The sequence below is a fragment of the Solanum pennellii genome, chromosome 7 (genome assembly GCF_001406875.1).
Source record: "Solanum pennellii chromosome 7, SPENNV200".
In the NCBI taxonomy this organism is placed as follows: Eukaryota; Viridiplantae; Streptophyta; class Magnoliopsida; order Solanales; family Solanaceae; genus Solanum; species Solanum pennellii.
The window spans coordinates 3,925,071-3,944,532 of NC_028643.1; the positions used below are offsets into that span (position 1 = coordinate 3,925,071).

Here is a 19,462-nt window from a genome sequence, read left to right on the forward strand (position 1 = left end):
AGACTTTACAATACTACCCAATACATATCATTCGCTATTAAGAGTTTACTATGAAATAGCATCATAAACCATAACCTACCTCCACCGAAGAACCGAAGTCAAGAAACTAGTCCTTCAATGCCTTTCCTTTCCTTATTGCCTCCGAACTTCTCCAATCTATCAAGTATATGTTAACTTGTAAGCTGACGAGTCTATAAACACTCAAATTTATTTTATGTCTAGCCTAGACCCAAAAACTCATATAATTCTATAATCAATTTACTATAGTTCAAACCTAGGGGTAAATCTTAATTCCTCCAATATACTTAACCTTAATGATATTAAATTAATATAATACACTTTATATTTAATTACCTATCTCAATATATCAACATTTAATTTCTTATATCATAGCAAAATTTTATAATATTAAAACTAGGCCACTGGTTACGAAACCAATGGCAGAATCGTAACCCTCGAAGACAATTTCTTAATTTCCCACTAACATTAAACATTGAAGCCACTGGTCACGAGACCAGTGGCACACATGCATCATCACTTAAAAAATTCAGTAGTTATACAGAAAACGTACCCCCAAAAAAAATATGCACGATGTTCTGTTGATGTTCCCGTAACTTTTCTTCGCTCAACCCGCTTTTCTCCGCTTCCCTTCTTTTCTTTTCTTTACAAATTATTTGTTACCCTAATTATTATACTCATATAATTATAATAATGATAAAAGTGACCTACTATTAATTATAATATTATTTCTTAACCATTAACTAAATAAATTAGTAAAACTACCCCACTAATTTCATAATTATAATTATGAATAGTCCAAAACACCCACTTAAATCTATCGGAAAGTATTTTCTAACATAAAAATTTCTAGTGCTCAAACCGACTAAATGGGTTGTTACAAACGTTCGATCAAAATCTAAAATTTTGTAAGTTATGTACGTAAATGTGTAGACAATAGTATAATATTTTGTCTTATATAATTAAATAATATATGAGTAAACATTAGACCCAAATTTAACATTATTTGAAAGGGTAATTATATTTTCCATGGTTTATATTTGCATAACTTATATAAATGGTGCCTAATCCAGACGTATTGATCAGAGTAATTCAGATTCATGTTATTTTTTTCCGAAAGGGTATTTTATGTCAAATTTGTGATGATGATATATAGGGTGAATAAACATTCTGAATGCAGAGCCCTCAGAAGATGACTGGGTTGGGATATTTTCTTCTGCAGAGTTCAAGTAAATCTCTTAACACATTTGTATACTCCAATTATTTATTTAATTTTTAGGAAAAAAGAAAATAACTGATGGATAATTCATAATATTCTATAAATTTTGACAAAGTACTCATATATTAACTTGTACTCGGTTTATTTTTAATTGTCATGTTGTGCTTTTCAAAAGTTAATTTATTTCTAATTATCATATTATGTTTTTCGAAAGTTAATTTATTTTTAATAGTCATATTATGCTTTTCGAAAATTAATTTGATTAATTTTTAAAATTAAATATATTATATTAATTTGATAATTTAAATAAAAAATTAAATATTTAAAAATTATTTGAAAAATACTATAAATTTAAATTTGCATATCAATATGACCAAAAATACATCATAAAATATTAGTTAAAATTCTTATAATTTGACTCTTAAAAAAGAAATTATAACAATTAAAAATAAATGAAGATAATATTAATTATTGAGGGATGAGAAAGAACATCCTTTTTTGAATTTCAAAAGTACAATTCTTTATATGAGTTTAAAATATTCATTTGAACACATTAAAAGTATGACCAAACCACAAAATAATGTTCCAACAAGTTTATTGTGATTTTGACAAGTGGGATCATGCTGGTGTACGTACGCATATATGCATGTTGTTGTTTTGATAGACCTTCGATTAAGGTTAAATAATTTTGGAATTTTATGTATTCTTTATATATTAAATGACTTAAACTTGCTTTATTTTAAGTCGAGAGTTTGGGTATACTTTTTTTTCTCTGAATTTTATTTATAAAATTATACTAAATATATTATTATTGTAATCTAATAAAGTTAATTGTTCAATTACAGCAAATTCATTTGTCCCCCAGTTATCATCGACCGAAAAAAATATGGAGCTTTTTATATTACTGCCCCCTTAAAGGTATCTAACTACTTGGAATATTTCACTATTTACTAGGACTTTATGAGGCATTTTTTTTATTTTGATCAATTGCCTTTTTTGATCTCATGCTTTCGTTAATTAACATCCTAGAAAATGTATACTTTTTCACTATTCGTATAGACTTGACAAAATTAAACAATATTATGAAAATTCGTTTTGTTTCAATTAATCAAAAATATCTCAATCAAATAAATTTACTTGTTTCACATGATTCTCATGGTCATGCTTTTTCCTCCGGAATTTCTTACATATACTTTTTGACGCTTAGGCTATATGTCTAATAAAATATCAATTCAACAAATTTAAATAAAATATTCATTGGATTAATTTTTTTTAGTGTTATAATATATAAATAAATCTTTTAACTTGATTTTAGCTATGTCCTCTAATTTTTATGTGTACAAATAAATTTTTAAATTTATATAAATTTCAGTAATCAAATACACAAATCTTATGTGACATAAAAGTTTTCATATAACAATATTATACACCATTTTCTACAAAAGATCAAATAAAAATGGGTATTCATATCACTGTCAATAAAATGTGAAATCAATTGAGTTAATTATCATATTCATATCACTGTCAATTAAATATTGTTTAGCTTTTATTATTGAATCACAATACTATTTTATAGGGAAAATTGTATACATAATAGCAAACTAATAACCTAAAATAAATGGAGTAGCTAGAGTTTGATTTAATTGTGCTCCTTAGCAAACGTTTGCAAAAAATTGTCAGGCGCCTCTCTCCCAAATTTCTCGCTCGCCACTCTTCTCCAATCTCTCGCTCGCTTCCTCACTTTTTATACAAACACAAGTGTATAAAAATTATTTCTAATTGTATAAAGCAGAGAAAATTGTATAAATACATGTATTTTTGTTCCCCTCTTTCAGATCTCGCTCGCCACTCTCCCAAATCTCGCTCGCCACCCTCGCCTTTCTCACTTATTCAAATAGAAGCGAAATGTATAAATTGCGTTTCTGTTTGTATAAAGCGTGTGAAAATTGTATATACACATGCAAGTACATATATTTTCGTCCTATACACTTATAATTATACAATAAAAATACTCCCCTGCCCAGTTTCTTTTGCATTTCTCTCTTTCTCGTTTTATACAATTTTCAAATTGTATCTAATTTCTCTCTTTCTCGTTTTATACAATTCGATTCAATTATATATTCCTTGTCAAGTCTCTTTTGTCTTTCTCTCTTTCTCATTTTATACAAATTCAAATTGTATATAATCGTTCTATACACTTATATTAATACAATTCGTTTTATACACTTCGTTTTATACAATTCTCTGCCCAAGTGTCTTTCTCTTTCTTGTTTTATACACTTCGTTTTATACAATTTGCTTCAACTGTATATGTATAGCGAATTATACAGTTTCTATGTTTGCTATGGAGCGCAAATTATGCAAACTTTGCAATAACATACAAATATGAATTTTTTATTTGCGATTTGTGAAAGTTGCCCTAATTAATAACACATAAATATACGTCAACGTCTTTATGTGGGTGCTTTGGAACCACAACACAGAAAAAAACCCCATAAAACCTTTATTGGAGTTTATATATATATATATATATATATATATATATATATATATATATATTTTCTTATCTCTTCCACCATTGAAGAATTTTGAAACATGGAAAAAAATTTATATTTAGAATTTGGAACTGTTTGAAAGAGATTTAAGTTGACAGGGATTGAAAATAAAATTAATTAATTGATTAAGATGAACTTCTACAATGTTCAGTATAAATAGTGCATCCAGAAGATATAAATTATACACCATATATATAAAATCATTTTTAGTTGCAAATATTAAGCCTAAATAGCTACAGTTGTAATTTGTGGCTATAGTTTCTCCATTTTTTGTTATTCGTCTGATTTGTATAAATCTAGAATTTGTATAATTTGGTTTCTAATTGTATAAAGAGTAACTTTCACATATAGCAAACATAAAAATTATATTTGTATGTTATAACTATAATTTGCATAATTGCGCTCCATAGCAAACATAAATATGTATATTTAGCTATACATATACAAAAAAAATAGTTGTATAATTCGCTATACATATACAAAGAAACAAGTTCCATAATTCGCTATACTTATACAAAAGATCAATTGTATAATTTGTTTATAGATAAAACGAGAAAGACAAAAGAAAATAGGACAGGACAATAATTGTATTGTATAGTTATAATTGTATAGGACGAAGATATATGTATTTGCATGCGTATATACAATTTTCTCTCGCTTTATAAAAACAAAAACACAATTTATACATTTTGTTTTTGTTTGTATAAGCGAGAGAGGAGAGTGTGGCAAGCGAGATATGGGAGAGGGGAGAAAGTAGAACAAAAATATATGTATATATACAATTTTCTCCCGCTCTATATAAACACAAACACATTTTATACATTTGCGTTTGTATAAAAACGAGAGGGAGTGAGCGAGAAAGGAATAGTGGCGAGCGAGAGTATGAGGGAGAGAGACAACTGGAAAACAATTAGCTACAAGGCACAATTAAATTAAAATGTGGTTATAGCTTTAATTTGAATTATTAGTTTACCATTATATACAATTTTCCCTTGTATAAATCCATAATTTTATATATGCTTACCCTATCTATTTGTATACAATTTATGAAAAATTCATGATAAATTACTATATGTGTTTATTGGCAAGGAAGATATATAAACGGAGTTTGGAAAAAATTTCTAAATGCATAAGTATAGAATTTGTATATACTTACCTTATTTGTATATTCTCAAACGAAATATACAAAGGGGAAGAAATATACAAATCGTAACCTCAATAACAAACAAAATTATAACTATAAAATACAATTATTTAAATTATAACTATATTATGCTCATTATATTTGTTATTTCTGAAATTTCTTTATTACTTGTATAGTTATGTAAGAAGCCCTAAAAATTTGCAAATTACAATAATAGCAGAGATAGGGAAAACTTCACTAATATTTCAGCTAATTAACTAGCGGGGGAATTTCTCATTTGCCTTATTCTCTGGCGGTTTGTTAAATGTAAATATATTTTCATTACAGGTGGTAATTGAGAAGGTTATAATGGTTCAAGATAACAAAAGGCTCATGACCTAATCTAACGCTAATTTGGTTGGGTTAAAATAGGTAGAATCAAAACGGATCATGTTCAATTAATAGTGTTTGAGTTGGATTTTGCTACCTCGAATTTCCATGCTTTGCAAAATCTGATATTTTAACCAATGTACAAAACATATCGCGTTCATTCTGGAAAAAGGTAAGGGGCAACCCCAAGGGGGAGTGAACTAGTGATTGAGAGAGTATCACACTAAACTCTGCCCTTCTTGGAATCAAGTTTAGTTTAGTATAATGTGTTGGAAGTAAGATTGGTTTTACTTGAAAATTTTGTGTATTACTCCTTCTGTCCCAATTTATGTGACACATTTTAAATTTTAAGATTCAAACAAGTCTTTCCGGCTAATCTTTTAAAATCTGTTTATTTTGAAAAGTATTTTTTGGTCATTAAGTCTGACCTCTGTGCATAGCAGGAGCTTAATGCACTCCTTTTCAGGCAAAACAATTTCTTCTTCAACTCAAAAGCAAAAATAACAACTATGCCTCAATCGCAAACAAGTTAAGATTTACTATATGAATATCATTTCATAATATAAGTTCAAATCATTATCATACTCTGGCGTAGGAATGAAACGATTCATGTTGTTGTTGGTGGAGGAGGAAGTCATTTGTCACAATTTACCACCATTAACACCACACGGAGTGTGTTCAAAGATAATGACTATGGATTTGTGAAACTCACAGCATTTAACAAATCTTCCCTTCAGTTTGAGTACAAGAAGAGGAGAGATGGTAAAGTGTTGGTTCACAACCAACATTTTAAGGAAGTGCAATTTGAGCGTATCAACAAGGTATATATTTGACAATCGCCGCTTTATACTAACACCTTTACCATCTTTGCTCTTCTTGTACTCAAAGAGAAGAGAAGATTGGTAAAATGTTGTAAGTTTGACAATTTCAATCGCGTGATTAATTGATACGATCACTAGATCATGGATCTATTTTGTCCAAAAATAACAATCGTTTCATTTAAGTTTTATATCTTTTTTAAGAAAAATTTTCATTTCAACTCATAACAGAACTGAAAAGATCATATTCTTCAACATTATTTTAGGTAGCCGTAACAAAATCATTATATGGTGCCTGTTGATGAATATATCAAGGTCACTTATGTTTATTTTATATCAACAAAATTCAAAAACTTACAAACCTTTTTGTGTACCTTGTATATAAAAATAAAATAATATGTATCTCTCTATTATTTAGAAGTAGGAGTTGCGTTGGACTAACACAACACTAACAAGTTGTATCAAAAGCATTTCAAATTGTACCTAAGGCCTCATAATTTTTGGCCCTTTTTGGCCAATTTGATTGGATATTAACACCTAAAGACCCTTTTAATTTCACGTGTGAGCAATTGATATTGCTTCAGGCTTATGAGATTAGAGCTTTCAATCTGTATCTATTCCTCTTTCAGTTCAATCTCTTTCAAGACAAGATTTCTGGTAAATCTCTGCTTTTGTTTTGATTTTTCAGATTTTGGTATTCTTATTTCTCAATTTTCATACAAGGTTAGTATGATGTATGTTAAAATTGTATGTTTATATAAAAATATACAAGTGAACACACAAGGTTTTTATCTTTAAAAAATTATATTTTACATGTGTATAGAAAAAAGTGTAGACATTTCATCGAAAGCTCAGTACTATCGAAAAAAATCATAAGCAAAATGTATATGTCGAGTTGCAAAGTTTGAATGAAGATTATGTTTAGACAAGATAACCTATTTGATAAAGAAGAGGAGAGAAACATAGGAAGCTTTGAAGGTAGTAAAACTTCATATAGATCTTCCCTCTACCTTTACACAGATAGAAACTGCTATTTTAGTGTAATAATAATATAGTAGTGACCTAAGTGTAAAGACTGAATATTTGCGGAAGATGATACTTGATTAATGAATGCAAGGAAGATATAAAATAGACTTATGGAGAATAATAATTCTCATGAAAGAACTGAACTAAAGTAATCTCTAAATAAATAATGACGACTTATATAATAATGCAACATCCCTAATAAGCGAGGATTATTGAAAGGGGGAACTTTCACATATAACAATTTAAGAATAATTAATTACTCTCCATAGCTATAGTTTGATAATTATAATTTGTAGCTACATGTTATATCGAGGAGAGAGGCGAGAGAGAGGGGGAAAAGAGTTAGAGAAAGGTGAATCGTATATGTTTATTTGTTAGATAATTGTATATTATCCATATGTATCTGTATACATGGCAAGAGAGATTGGAAGAGGGAGGAGAGAGGCGAGCGAGAGAGGGCAGAGAGTGGGAGAGGGGTGAATTGTATATGTATATAAGTTAAATAATTGTATATTATACATATATATTTGTATATCCTGGCGAATTGTACATATACAAACGTGACAAATTACACAAACTCAAAGTCAACCCACGCAATTAATGTATAATGTTAATTGCGAGTGATAATTATAGCAAACTATAGCTATGATGAATAATTAAATAATATAAATTTACTTAGCTGCGTAATTTTTTCTTATTGTGAAACACTAATACCTAGAAGCCTCGAGCATTTTGACATGGTTCGATATGATTTTTAGTTGTAAAAATTTAAGGAATCCCATAGTGTAATTTAATAATTACACTCTGTCCTGACAAATTCAGTATTTACTAAAAATCCCTTAAAATTATTGTGGCGTGATACTTTAGACTCTAGTGATACATGGTAAATGATACATGGTAATTTAAAAACTGTTAAGAATAAAATGGGGAAAAAATGGAACAATTAAACTTGCTAACTAAATCAGCTTAATTTACGGTAACAGATTATTAATCAGCATTAATTCAGCACATAACTCGATAATAATTTCAAATTTTGAAAATCAAAGATTATATCATCTATTTTGAATACATTTTTTATGAACATCCTGTTAAATTTCGAACTGCAGTAATTTTATTGTTGTTATTGTGGATGTTTCATGATGAATACATCAATTTTGATGAGACATTTCGGAATTTGGGTGAACGAATTGCAGTATGAAAGTTACAAAATCGACGGAATCGTTGTTGGAGATTCAATTTCGTTTTCTAATCTCAAAGCAGCAATTGCAGCCGAGTTGGATATTGATGTATCAAGGAAAGAAATTGAAATTCGTTGGATATTCATGTATCAGTGCATCGACTAAACACTATACACACTGATTCTATATGTATCATCAAGCACAGTTGATGCCGCAGTTATTAAACTTATTGAATGATACATTATAACAATTTTCAAAACCTCATGATACATAGAAAATATTATGATTCACAACAAATTCATGTATCAATGCATCGTCTAAAACACTATACACACTGATTCAAAATGTATCAGCAAGCACACTTGATGGCGCAGTTATTGAAATTAATCACTGATACATGATAAAATATTTCAAAAATCCTTGATACATAGGAAATCATATGATACACATTTAATTCATGTATCAAAGCATAGACTAAACATTATAATCCACTTAGTACTTATGTATTAAACCTATTGTCTGATACATGATAATAATTTTCATAATTTTTTGATACATATTGGATTCCTTAAAATTTTTACTAATTTCAATAACAATTTTAAAATAAGTATAAAAAATACAAACCCGAAACAATGTAGGCCTGACAACAATGGTTGCTGCTTCTTTTTTCTTTTTTTTTGTTGTATTTTGACAACCTTTGATTTTGATGTTTCGCCAGAATCTTTGTTTGAATCCTTCTGAAGATTCATAAGATCATGCAAAGACTTTTTTCTATTTTCTTTCCAATTTGCATCGTCAGAATCATATATCCTTCTATTAATTAACGGATCCATTACTATGATGTAATAGATCAATTAACCAAAACAAAAAAAGGAAGAAAAGAAGAACTGATGATGGAGTAATAAAAAAAGGAAGAAACCAATAACAGATGCTGGGTTAGGAAGAACAAAGACGATGATGGAGTAAGAAGAACTGCAGACGTGATGGAGTAAGAAGAACAATAAGAACGGGAGAGCAATTGTCCAGTTTTTTGAAATTTCAAATATTTTGAATTTTGAAATTCAAAATTTCAAAATTGGGTGTTTTAATTAAAATTAATTAAAATTAATAATTCAAAATCCAAAAACTGATTTAGAAGATTGAGTGTTTTAGTGGAGAAAAAATTGGCATTATATTGAGAAATTGTGTATTATAGGATAGAGAATGTTATGTATCTATACACTTCTACTAAAATTAAAAAAAAAAGAGAATTATGTAATATTTAAAAAAAGAAGGAAAAATTAGAGAATACAAAACTTATAATTGTGTATTTAAGTTATTTTTCCTTTTTGGTTTCATACCACAAGTCTAACAATATTGGCCACGCCCATCTAGTATATATATATATAGGCATGTGCACAACACATAATAAACTATCTTAGCCAAATTAAAAATATATTAAAATAACACCATGATAGGCACTTACCAAACACATGTGAATTGTCACAAACTAGTCCATTCTTTGTATTTTCACAAAGAAGAAAATCCTTAATTTTTTGTACAGAAAAGTTAATAATATAGTATAATATATCAACTTGTATAAAAATAATGAAGTACTATTATGCAATACTCAATATTAAACTAAACTTATATGCAAAAAATTGTTGAATGTGCGCTGGACAAGTGGGGCTGCTTATAGCAACAGCCGCCATTAAGATATTATCTAATTCATATTTTTGTTTAGCTACAATTTTTTTTTTCAAGTACTCCATATTTTAATGAGGAGAAGAGATGTGTCTCCCTCACATAGAGTGTCAAACGAGTGGATTGAGCTGAGATTATAGAGCTGAAACAAATTGAACTAAGAATGGAATTGAATCATTGATCTGTTTAAAATTACTTTATGTTAAATTGCGAAAAAATTTGAGTTGGATCATGACACACTTAATCTAAACAATATTGATGTACTAATGTAATTCATTTGCGAAAAGAAAATCCAAAAAATAAGGCTCGAAACCTGACTTGAGACTCGAGACCTAAGACTTGAGCCAAGAGACCCAACCCCAATTAAAAAATCGCAACAGATGACCCGATCCCAACACGAGACCCAACTTAGAATCCAATCCCAACCCGAGGGCGCCCCAACCTCGAATCCCACCCAAGAACCATCCCTTAATTAGCTTTGAGCCGAGACCTGAACTTGACCCCAATCTAAGACCTAAGACAAACTTGAGACCTGACCCAACTTGAGATTCAACCCCGATCAAAGACTCGAGATCCCATGCCCTTACCCAATCCGAGATCCAAGACCTTGATCTAGGAAGATCCATCCCAATTGCAACCCTAATCTAGGATCCAAGATTTGATCCCCACCTGAAATTCAACACCTGGCGGGGACTCGAGACCTTACGCTTACCATGACCTTAATATGGGACCTCGAGATGTGGTGTCAACCCTAGTTTGGGACCCAAGAACCAATCTTGATATTCAAGACTCGACCCTGATCTGAGACTCGAGATTGGAAATTCGAGATCCCTGACCCTTACTTGGGGCATACGACCCGACCTTGACCTAGGACTGTCCCTGTCCAGTATGAGATCCGATATTTTATCCTATTAGACAGGAATTATGGGTTCAATCGACCCGTTAACTTTTATATAAATTATGTATTCAATTTTAAATAAATTATTAATTTCAAACCAAATAACTTACTCCCCCCGTTTAAAAAAGAATGTCCCTATTTCCTTTTTCGTTTGTTTAAAAAAGAATGACCCCTTTCCTTTTTTGGCAACAATTTAATTTTAACTTTTCACGTGGCGTGTATAAGACCACAAGATTAAAGGGCACTTTGGTATATTTGACATAATTTTAATTTAAAAACACAAAATTAAAAAGTCTTTTTTTTTCTTAAACTCCGTTCCAAGTCAAAGTAGGTCATTCTTTTTTAAACGGAGGGGGTAAAAGACCGGAATAGCAAATCTTGACTTGGGCCTACAACATATATAAAAAATATATTAATAGTACAAAAATTCTTCAAACTTGGACCTACAACATATATAAAAAATATATTAATAGTACAAAAATTCTTCAACCATTCTCTCTCTACTTCTCTTTCTTTCTTGTATATGTCTATAAAATCTCAACATTCCATAACACCAAATCCTGCCTCACCCTCAAACAAAGTAAGATAGAAAAATAATGAGGAACCAATTGTATTTGTTACTTTTAGGTATTTTTGTATTGATCACTTTGAATAAAAGTGTTCATGTCTCAGCTCAAAATTACATTAGTTTTGGAAAACAAAAACATAGACATGATGATATGGAACAACCATTATCTGGAATTCAAATCCATAAGACTGTTCTTGCACTAACTAAATCTGCCTCCATTCATGTTGTAGGGCCTATGCTTCTTGGCTCTAAGGTAATATTTTGATCTTGTTCTCTTGTTGCACTATCAAATTAAGCCAGAAATTTCGTTAATGATATTCAAAATTTGATATATATACTCAGTTAGCGTTTGATTATTGATTTTGAAAGTAATTTTTGAAAATTTGTTGTCTATACTTAATTCACTCAAACAATCCAAAACAAAAATAGTAGTACAAAAACCAGTGTAGAAAGTTGACTAGGATAGTAGATATAGCGTTTATTTAGCTAAACTTTTAAAATCAGCTTATTTTTAAAAAGATATATTTTTTAAATTGCTTTTCAAAAAAAGATATTTTTAATAAGAAACAATTTTTGTTTAATCAATAAATTAAAAAGAAAAAGCCTTTTGAGCAGTAATTAATATTTGACCAAACTTTTCAAAAATACCTTTTCTAAAAATACATTTTTTTTTAAAAATAAATAATATAACTTGTGAAATATAACTTCCTTTACTACTCTTTTTTCCCCAAAAGTTTAGCCTAACACTACACTTACAAAAAAAAAATTTTTTTTATTAAAAAAATAAGCACTTTCAATCCTCTAAATTCTTTGTCAAACATATCTTATGACAAATCTTCTCCACTTGTCCTTGGAATCTACCTTTAATCTCTCTAAAATTTAACACCTTTAAAATTTTCTAACATATTTTTTTAAAAAGAATTATAATTAATCACTCTAGTAGTATATTATTAACTTTTATATCTATAATAGTAAATGTTTTGCTAAAAATGTACACTACGTGTTATATTTGAAACTCAGTAAGACAAAATTCTCAAACTGCACAAGTTTTTTTTTTTTCAATAATAACATGAGATGTTCAACAAATATTACTGGACATAGTAATCTACGAGTATTATTTTAAGTTATTCAAATTGTCCAATAACAAATAAAATAACTCTATGCTATTTTTTTATTGGAATTATAATATGTGATATTTGTATGATGATATTATAGGGTGAAGATTTTGAATGGGTTACAATAAACCTAAGAAATGCAAATCCCACAAATGATGATTGGGTTGGAGTTTTTTCTCCTGCAAAGTTCAAGTAATTATTCTTTATCCCTTATAAAAATTCTATATTATTATTATTATTATTATTATTAATCTAAAAGAAGGAATTCTTTGAGTTTTTTATTTTCTTATGTTTGAAATGTCAATTTTAAGGCAATGTGAGAAAACAAAGATAGTATACAACTCATTATATTGAAAAAAGATCGAATTCATATCGTGAGATAATCGTTTTTAAATAATAATGTTTTATCATTCTTTCATATAAACTATTAAATATATATTCAAATTTAATTAATTTTTAGATATAAATTAAAATTTAATTAAATTTCGATGCAATTATTAATATTGACAGGAGGATATAACCAAAAAGTAACTTAGGATGGCGACTTGTAAAGCATTATTGTTAGAATTTTATAAGGTCCCTAGGTCCACCATAATTTTATTTTCTAGGCTACAATACCTACCAAATATTTCTATTTTTTTAACAAGAAGTTAGCAAAAAGATAGGTAAATCTCGATATGATTGTGACTTGTTAAGATTTTAAATTATTATTATTTATTATTATGTTAATTGATTATATTTTATATGACCATTCAACTTTTTGCTATATTATTCTCTGGATATATTTGGCCTTATACTACACAAGTAAATATTCGGTTTAATTCGACTTCTTCTTATTTTTTTATTTTTTTAAAAGAAATAGAATTTAAAAATTATATTTAGAAGTTACAATTATATATACTTGGACTTGAACGAATTCTATAAAGGGCAACTTTCATATATAGTAAATAAAAAATTCATATTTGTATGCTATAACAAAGTTTGCATAATTGCGCTCCATAGCAAACATAGAAACTGTATAATTCGTTATACCTATACAGTTGAAGCAAATTGTATAAAACGAAGTGTATAAAACAAGAAAGAAAAGACACTTGGATAGAGAACTGTATAAAAACGAAGTGTATAAAACGAATTGTATTATTATGAGTGTATAGAACAATTATATACAATTTGAATTTGTATAAAATGAGAAAGAGAGAAAGACAAAAGAGACGTGATAAAGAATATACAACTGAATCGAATTGTATAAAACGAGAAAGAGAGAAATTAGATACAATTTGAAAAGTGTATAAAACGAGAAAGAGAGAAAGGCAAAAGAAACTGGGCAGGGGAGTATTTTTATTGTATAATTATAAGTGTATAGGACGAAAATATATGTACTTGAATGTGTATATACAATTTTCTCACGCTTTATACGAACAGAAACGCGATTTATACATTTCGCTTCTGTTTGCATAAGTGAGAAAGGCGAGGGTGGCGAGCGAGATTCGGGAGAGTGGCGAGCGAGATCTGAAAGAGGGGAGAGAGGGGAACAAAAATATATGTATTTATACAATTTTCTCTGCTTTATACAATTAGAAACAATTTTTATACACTTGTGTTTGTATAAAAAGTGAGGAAGCGAGCGAGAGATTGGAGGAGATTGGCGAGCGAGATATTTGGGAGACAGGCGCCTGACAATTTTTTACAAACGTTTACTATGGAGTACAATTAAATCAAACCCTAGCTACTCTATTTATTTTAGGTTATTAATCTACTATTATATATATTTTTCTCTATATTTTAACTCTTTTTTATTTAATATATTTAATAAATACAAACTAAGTATTAAGTAAAATAAGACCGACCCAACTCAATTTTTTTAGATGAGTGGTGGTGATCCACCAACTTTACTAATTTCAACATATTCAATGGATGTACTGTTTTTTTTTTCCTTAAAAAAAAAGTAAAATATGAAAAGTGAACCAATAATTTAGATGATTAACTAAAAAAGTATGAACGTGCACGTTGCTCCCAATAAATTTTAAAAACTATAGATTAAAACAAGATAAATATTATATATATACCCAACCAAAAAGAGGAAACACCCAAAATTTTAAAAAAAAATATGTTATCTTTCTTAGAATACTTTATTAAAAATATTGTGTTCAAATAATTATCATTGTAAAAGTGTAAGACAAGATTAATTATTTTTTTCTTTTTTTTACCGTTAATAATAATTATTTTTTAAGATTACAAATATATGAATTATAGCACATAAATAAAATAATTACTTTAAAAAATATTATATTTTAAGATAAATAATTAAAAACACTCCTCCTAAGGAGTAAAGTGTTTTGAGACATTAAATAATTGAAGTAGGCCACTTTTGTTTTTTTTAAAAAATGAAATTATTTTTAACTTTTTTGTTTAATCTATTTTGTGGTTGAATTATGCTAAGCATATTGTATTAATTATTAATGTCTGAACATTACTTTTCCACCAAACCCATATTCATATTTACTTTACACTTGACTTCATTATTTTATTTATCATAATACTTTAGAACAGAATAATCATAATTAAGCTAAGGTGTAATCAAACAATCTTCAAGTTATAAAATTACACAACCAAGTACCTTAATTAATATCAGACATTAAAGACAATATATATATCGTTATAATAATGGTTTGTTTATTTGTATTTTCCTTCATCTTATATTAGTTATTCATTAACATATCTCTATTTAAAAAAATTATAAATAAAAAAAATATTTCTACTGATTAAATTTTTAACAAACTTTTTGAAAACATTACCAACTTACTTACACTTTCAAAGAGAATAAATTGCAAGGTAAAATGAAAAAAAAAAAGAATTAATCCTATCTTGATTTTGTTAAGTACATTTAATTTAGAAAAACTATTACTTGGAATATATTGTAAACGTAAAATTAAAAAAATTAATTAATCCTATCTTGATTTTATAAAGTGACATATAATTTATAAAAACTATTTTTAGTAATGTGGATAACTAAATATGAGACATAGATAGTATGTAAATACTTTTTCTGTTCACTTTTAATTGTCATGATTTTCTTTCGTAGAGTCAAAAGATAAGAAATTTGACTAATATTTTCAAGATATATTTTTTCATTATAATGATATGCAAAAAATTATATTTTATAGTACTTTTCGTATAGTTTTAAATATATAATTTTTTTGTTTAAAATATCAAATTAATATAATCTAATCTAACTTTAAAGATGAGCAAATTAACTTTCGAAAAATGCAATATGACATTAAAAATGGTAAATTTTAATGTGTAATAGAAAAAATTTGAAAAGTCATTTGGTAATTACAACATTTTTTTTGCCTCCCTCTGGAGAACAATTAGAGAAGAAAACTTTAACATATTTAAAGTTATATTATAATATAATAAGAAGTCACGAGTTTAAGTTATTGAAACAAATCTATTATAGAAATATAAATAAGATTGCGTACAAGTTCTGTTATAAAAATTTAGTACATCGAGCTATCTTAGTTACACGTAATTTTGTTTTTGTTAATCTAATTAACAAGTAAGTAAATGTTTCAAATGCAGTGAATCCTTTTGTCCCCCAGTTACCATTGATGAACAACAATTTGGAGCTCCATTTTTGTGTACGGCCCCCTTAAAGGTATCTCTAAATTCATTTCATATATATACATATTTTTTTTTATGTTCGTTTAAATTTATATGACAATATTTGTTAAATTTAAGTAGTATTGAAACATGTACTTATAAACAATTTCTTTTCTATTTGGACAAAATTGACAACTTTCTAAATTTGGCAATAAATTAAACTTAAATTTTTCAATTTTCCCTCTAATTATAAGGTTTCTTGGATTCATGTAGGTATATGTGATCTTTTTTTTAATTTTTTAGTTTTATTTTTGGTGTTACAGTTCAAATATGCTAATTACCAAAATGCCAATTACACAAAGACTGGGAGGACTTCATTGAAATTTCGTCTAATTAATCAGCGTGGGGATTTTTCCTTTGCCTTCTTCTCTGGCGGTTTGTTAAACGTAAGTTAATTGGTAGTTGAATATTCTCTCGTAAGTAGTATTATCATTATTCAATTGGAAAAGACTTGTATCTCTACGAGGCGGGAGTAAGGTCTGGAGACACTCTACCCAAACTGAACTTGTCGTATCACACTATACATCATGTTGTTGTTGTAATTGAACATGTGTCTAATTTTTTGAGGATCCGACTTGAAGTACCCCTCTGCATTTTCAAAAAGTCGGAGCAACAAAGGGATGATATCTATGTATTTTTACTTCATGCTAATGATATGGACTAACAAAATTCATGTTTGTTACAGCCTAAGTTGATAAGCGTCTCAAATTTCATTGCATTTGCCAATCCAAAAGCGCCTCTTTATCCGCGTCTTGCTCTTGGCAAGTCATGGGATATTGTAAGTTTTTCACTTGCTATACATATTGGAGATTCGTGTTTGTATCATGAGGTTAACTTATTTATATTTTTCTCCTAGATGACGGTTACTTGGACGAGTGGTTACAACATAGACGAGGCTGTTCCATTCGTCGAATGGGGTTGGAAGGGCCAAGAACAAAAGCGTTCCCCTGCAGGGACACTCACATTTCATCGGAACAGCATGTGTGGTATGACGACAACAGATTGATTTTTCCCTCTGTTTTTTCTGATTAAAGTTAGATTAGGAGAAATAAACTTGTTGCATAATGTTATGAGCGCGTTTGTAGGAACACCTGCAAGAAGTGTGGGATGGCGCGATCCTGGATTCATACATACAAGTTTCCTTAAAGATTTGTGGCCAAACATGGAGTAAGTTATTCTTTATGGCTCGTTGATATTTCATCGTTGACATGTCATACACCATTTTGAGGTCTTATTTTGTGACATTTCAGGTACACATACAAGTTAGGTCACATGTTAAACAATGGTTCAATTGTTTGGAGTAAGCAATATTCGTTTAAGTCTGCTCCATTTCCGGGGCAAGAGTCATTGCAACGTATTGTGATATTTGGAGATATGGGGAAGGTAATACAGTAACAATATCAGTTGTTATAATACAATATATATCTTTCTTTCTAAACGTTAACGAATGTGGTACTTTTTCCCATATTTGTTGTTTCAGCAAGAGCGCGATGGTTCAAATGAATACGCTAATTATCAGCCAGGTTCACTTATGACAACTGACACTCTTATTAAGGACCTTGATAACATTGACGCGGTCTTCCTTATTGGAGATCTCCCCTATGCAAACGGATATATCTCACAATGGGATCAATTTACCGCGCAAGTAGAGCCAATAACATCGAGAGTACCTTTCATGATTGCAAGGTTTGTTCATCATTAATATTATTCCTTTGTGATATCGCATTTTCACATAGTGCTTGTTCTAATTGTCTGTGAGGAAAAAAAAATGTTTTTGCAGCGGTAATCATGAAAGAACATGGGAGAACACTGGATCATTTTACACCGGTATAGATTCAGGCGGAGAATGTGGTGTACCAGCTGAAACATTATACTATGTCCCTGCAGAGAACAGAGCTAAGTTTTGGTAAGTGATTCATGTCAAACACACATACTTTTATATAAGAGTTGCTGCCTTAATTTGAACTTGTGTTGACAGGTATGCAGCTGATTATGGGATGTTCCACTTCTGTATAGGAGACACTGAGCATGATTGGAGAGAGGGATCTGAACAGTACAAGTTCATCGAGCAATGCTTTGCGTCAGCCAATAGACATAAACAACCTTGGTTGATTTTCGCTGCTCATCGTGTTCTTGGCTACTCATCTAATGACTGGTACGCTAAGGAGGGATCATTTGAAGAGCCCATGGGAAGGGAGCACTTGCAAAAACTCTGGCAAAAGTATAAGGTTGATATGGCATTCTACGGGCACGTTCATAACTACGAAAGAGTTTGCCCTATTTACCAGGTACATATTATATTTCTAAAGTGTTTAGTTATTTCACCTATATATTGAGAACCATTCATATTATTGTTTGTATGGACAGAATCAATGTGTGAACAAGGAGACATCACACTACTCAGGCGTAGTGAACGGAACGATTCATGTTGTCGTTGGTGGAGGAGGAAGCAATTTGAATAGATTCACTACAATTAACACCACATGGAGTGTGTTCAAAGATTATGATTATGGATTTGTGAAACTCACAGCATTTGACCAATCTAACCTTCTCTTTGAGTACACGAAGAGCAAAGATGGTAAAGTGTATGATTCTTTTACAATCTCAAGAGACTATAAGGATGTTTTAGCTTGTGTTCATGATGGTTGTGAACCAACTACTTTGGCTAGTTAAACTCGATATGTAATGAAGTGGATGTACCTGTTTAACTAACCGATACCTGAAGCCTTCTAGCCCGACTAATCTGGATTCACGCCGAGTAAATCCACTAAAAAGCTAAAGGAGTACCATCAAGTTGGTTCTAGAGCTAGGTAGTATTTAAATCTTGTCACTCTCTTATTATGTTTCTTTTGGCTTTCATATTTTTTTCCTTTGAAATGGATTTAAATAAAATATCAATTTTCCTTAATTTTGGAATAAAGAAGAGGGGCATATTGGGGTAGCTAATCATGGATTTATTTTGTTGATTCACTCAAATTGCACTTCATTTTTCTTCCTTTCTTTGAATGATTTAATGTCTAACATNGATTAAACAAGGTAACCTTATTATCATATATATTATTATAAGTGAGAAGATTCAAAACTCAAAGTTGAATTACCATTTTATCCTTGTATTAAATAATTAATATTAATGTTATAAACTATAACTAAATATTTAATAAATAACTCATTTAAATCAATGCTTGAAACAAAATTCACATTGACAATTAAT

General features: G+C 29.1%; 1 protein-coding gene across 1 annotated transcript; it reads left to right on the forward strand.

Moving 5' to 3' along the window:
- The first annotated feature begins 11,399 nt into the window (after positions 1 to 11,399).
- Positions 11,400 to 19,197, forward strand: LOC107026196 (probable inactive purple acid phosphatase 27). Its single transcript, XM_015227076.1, has 12 exons — positions 11,400 to 11,729; positions 12,692 to 12,783; positions 16,171 to 16,246; positions 16,515 to 16,637; positions 16,937 to 17,029; positions 17,108 to 17,237; positions 17,337 to 17,418; positions 17,502 to 17,634; positions 17,732 to 17,937; positions 18,032 to 18,157; positions 18,230 to 18,539; positions 18,619 to 19,197. Exons 1-12 carry the CDS (start codon positions 11,505 to 11,507, stop codon positions 18,922 to 18,924), a joined length of 1,902 nt encoding a protein of 633 aa, XP_015082562.1. The 5' UTR covers positions 11,400 to 11,504; the 3' UTR covers positions 18,925 to 19,197.
- The last annotated feature ends 265 nt before the right edge of the window (positions 19,198 to 19,462 follow it).

Excerpts from the sequence above, each read along its gene's own strand:
- LOC107026196 (XM_015227076.1), top strand. The coding sequence starts at position 11,505 with ATGAGGAACCAATTGTATTTGTTACTTTTAGGTATTTTTGTATTGATC. Across the intron at positions 12,784-16,170 it reads TTTTCTCCTGCAAAGTTCAA|TGAATCCTTTTGTCCCCCAG; the intron begins GTAATTATTCTT and ends TTTCAAATGCAG. Across the intron at positions 16,247-16,514 it reads TGTGTACGGCCCCCTTAAAG|TTCAAATATGCTAATTACCA; the intron begins GTATCTCTAAAT and ends TTGGTGTTACAG.